This window comes from Aptenodytes forsteri, unplaced genomic scaffold (genome assembly GCF_000699145.1).
Source record: "Aptenodytes forsteri isolate BGI_AS27 unplaced genomic scaffold, ASM69914v1 Scaffold321, whole genome shotgun sequence".
NCBI classification, from domain to species: Eukaryota; Metazoa; Chordata; class Aves; order Sphenisciformes; family Spheniscidae; genus Aptenodytes; species Aptenodytes forsteri.
Genome location: NW_008795030.1, coordinates 213,974 through 216,238, shown reverse-complemented (window position 1 = coordinate 216,238; position 2,265 = coordinate 213,974). Strand labels below are relative to the sequence as shown.

Here is a 2,265-nt window from a genome sequence, read left to right as displayed (position 1 = left end):
TTCCTGCTTCCTGCACCGCAGCCGTGCCCGCCCGGGGAGGGGGGGGACGGTGGAGTTGTTCTGCCGTTTAAAGCAGACCGCCTTGCCCTCCCGAGCACGGAGGAGACCAGCTCCCAGTGAAGAGGAGCTGGTCTCCTCTTCAATAAAAGAAGCTGGTCTCCTCCAAATAAACCCCTTTTATTACCGAGGGCCGGGTAATAAAAGGGGTTTCGGATCAACGCTGGTCTGACGCGGGAGCGGGGAGGACCTGCGGTTCCCCTCTGGGGGATGGGGACAGCCTTGCAGAAAGGGGTTCGGAGCGAGAAGAGAGGAACGGGGGTGACACCCGCCTCCCTGCAGACTGGCTGCCCCGTCCTGCCTGGGGCGGTCACCCTTCCCATGGGCAGCCTCGGTGCTGGCCGCTCCCCCTTCCCCAGGAAAACACGGGCAGGCAGAGAGGTGGACGGGGCAGAGGGGGGGGGAGTGTTTAATGCGCCCTTGCAGTCGCTCGCTGCTCCTGCCTGCGCCCCGGCCGCTCGGTCTCTGCCTCACCCCCTCTGCATCGCGGCCGGCAGAGCCCCGTGTGTCCCAGCCCCGCCGGGGCAGGCTGCCAGTGTCCCCAGCTCTAGCACGAGCATCTCTGCCGCTTCTCTTCCTTCTCCGGCACCTGAGCCTTGAGCAGCACCGGCAGCGGGACGCTGCTCTTCACCCCATCCCACGCCTCGGTGGGAGCCAGCCGCCCCGTTTGCAGCGCCTGGTAGATGGTCAGCGTCAGCATCTGGAAAGCCTGGACCACGTTGCTGGCGTCCTTGGCCGAGGTCTCGATGTACTGCACCCCCAGCGAGGCTGCCAGCTTCTCTGCCTCCTTCCTGCCCACCCGCCGCTGCCCTGCCAGGTCGCTCTTGTGCCCCACCAGCAAGAAGACGATGCGGAACGGCTGGACCGTGTCCGTCACCTCCCGGTGCCACTGCCGGACGCTCTCGAAGGACGTGCGGTTGGTGAGGTCGAAGAGCAGCATCCCCCCGGCCGAGTTGCGGTAGTAGGAGCGAGTCACGGACCTGGGGCGCCAAGAGAAACCGGGTGAGCGGCCCCCGGGGCTCCCCTGTGCTGCCCTGGGCTGCATCTCCCCTGCCTGCAGAGCAGCCCCAGCCGTGTCCTCCCCTGGCGCACTGCTCCCGAGCCGCCGTATGAGGGAGGAGAATCGGCCCTTTTGCTGCATCAGCAAGCGGTCCAGGCAGCTCTGTCCCTGCTCGGCCACCAAAGCTCGTCCGTCCCCTGCAGCCACAGCCCCCGAGCGTTCCCGTCCCCTGCAGCCACGTCCCTGGTGCTCTCCCATCCCCTGCAGCCATGGTCCCGGAGCTCTCCCATCCCTTATAGCCATGTCCCTCGAGCTCGCCCATCCCCTGCAGCCACAGGCCTGCCATTCTCCCGTCCCCTGCAGCCACGTCCCCCGAGCTCCCCTGTCCCCAGCAGCCAGCCCGGCCGGCGGTGGGCAGCCCCGGTGTGAAGGCTCCTGGCAGCTGAGCTGAGGAAGCCGCTTTGCCCAGCTCCCAGTGGGCTCCCAGCCTCTTCCCCCAGCCCTCTGCAGCTGGTGGGGCAGAGGGGTGCTTGGGGGGGGAATCCCGTACCCCCTTTGGAGCTGGAGCAAGGGCTTACAGGGCAACCCCAAGGGCTCCTTTCCCTGGGGACACCCTCGGCTTTGGCTCATCTGAGCCCCTGCAGCCTGCCCGGTGCTGGGCATCGTGGTTCCTCACCCATGGGGCTCCCCCCAGCAAAGGGACCGGTGGGAACACAGCCCTGTCTAGGACCTCCCCCGGGGTTGGGATCACAACATCCCACCAGCACCCCAAATCCATGGGGACACCCAGCTCTGTCACCCCCCTTCCCCCACCCCATGGCCGGAGCCGGACCCACCTGAACCGCTCCTGCCCGGCCGTATCCCAGAACTGCAGCTTCACCCGCAGCCCCGGCTCCAGCTCCACGAACTGGACGTAGAAGTCCACCCCCACCGTCTGGTTGACGGCGTCCAGGAAGACGCCCTCGGTGTAGCGCCGCAGCAGCGAGGACTTCCCCACCGTCGAGTCCCCCAGCATGTATCCCAGAACTGCAGCTTCACCCGCAGCCCCGGCTCCAGCTCCACGAACTGGACGTAGAAGTCCACCCCCACCGCCTGGGTGACGGCGTCCAGGAAGACGCCCTCGGTGTAGCGCCGCAGCAGCGAGGACTTCCCCACCGTCGAGTCCCCCAGCATGATCACCCGGAACTGGTACGGCCACCGCGGCGCCA

The 2,265-nt window shown here is 67.4% G+C and overlaps 1 protein-coding gene across 1 annotated transcript in view; it reads right to left on the bottom strand.

Moving 5' to 3' along the window:
• Positions 1-604: 604 nt before the first annotated feature.
• The window catches only part of RAB42 (RAB42, member RAS oncogene family), a 7,009-nt gene continuing 5,348 nt past the window's right edge, over positions 605-2,265 (bottom strand). The window contains exons 5-7 of the mRNA XM_009276256.1: positions 2,231-2,264; positions 1,894-2,072; positions 605-1,037 (exon numbers count right to left, since the gene is read on the bottom strand). Of these exons, the coding sequence (XP_009274531.1) occupies positions 605-1,037; positions 1,894-2,072; positions 2,231-2,264 (646 nt within the window). The remainder of the gene's footprint in view (positions 1,038-1,893; positions 2,073-2,230; position 2,265) is intronic.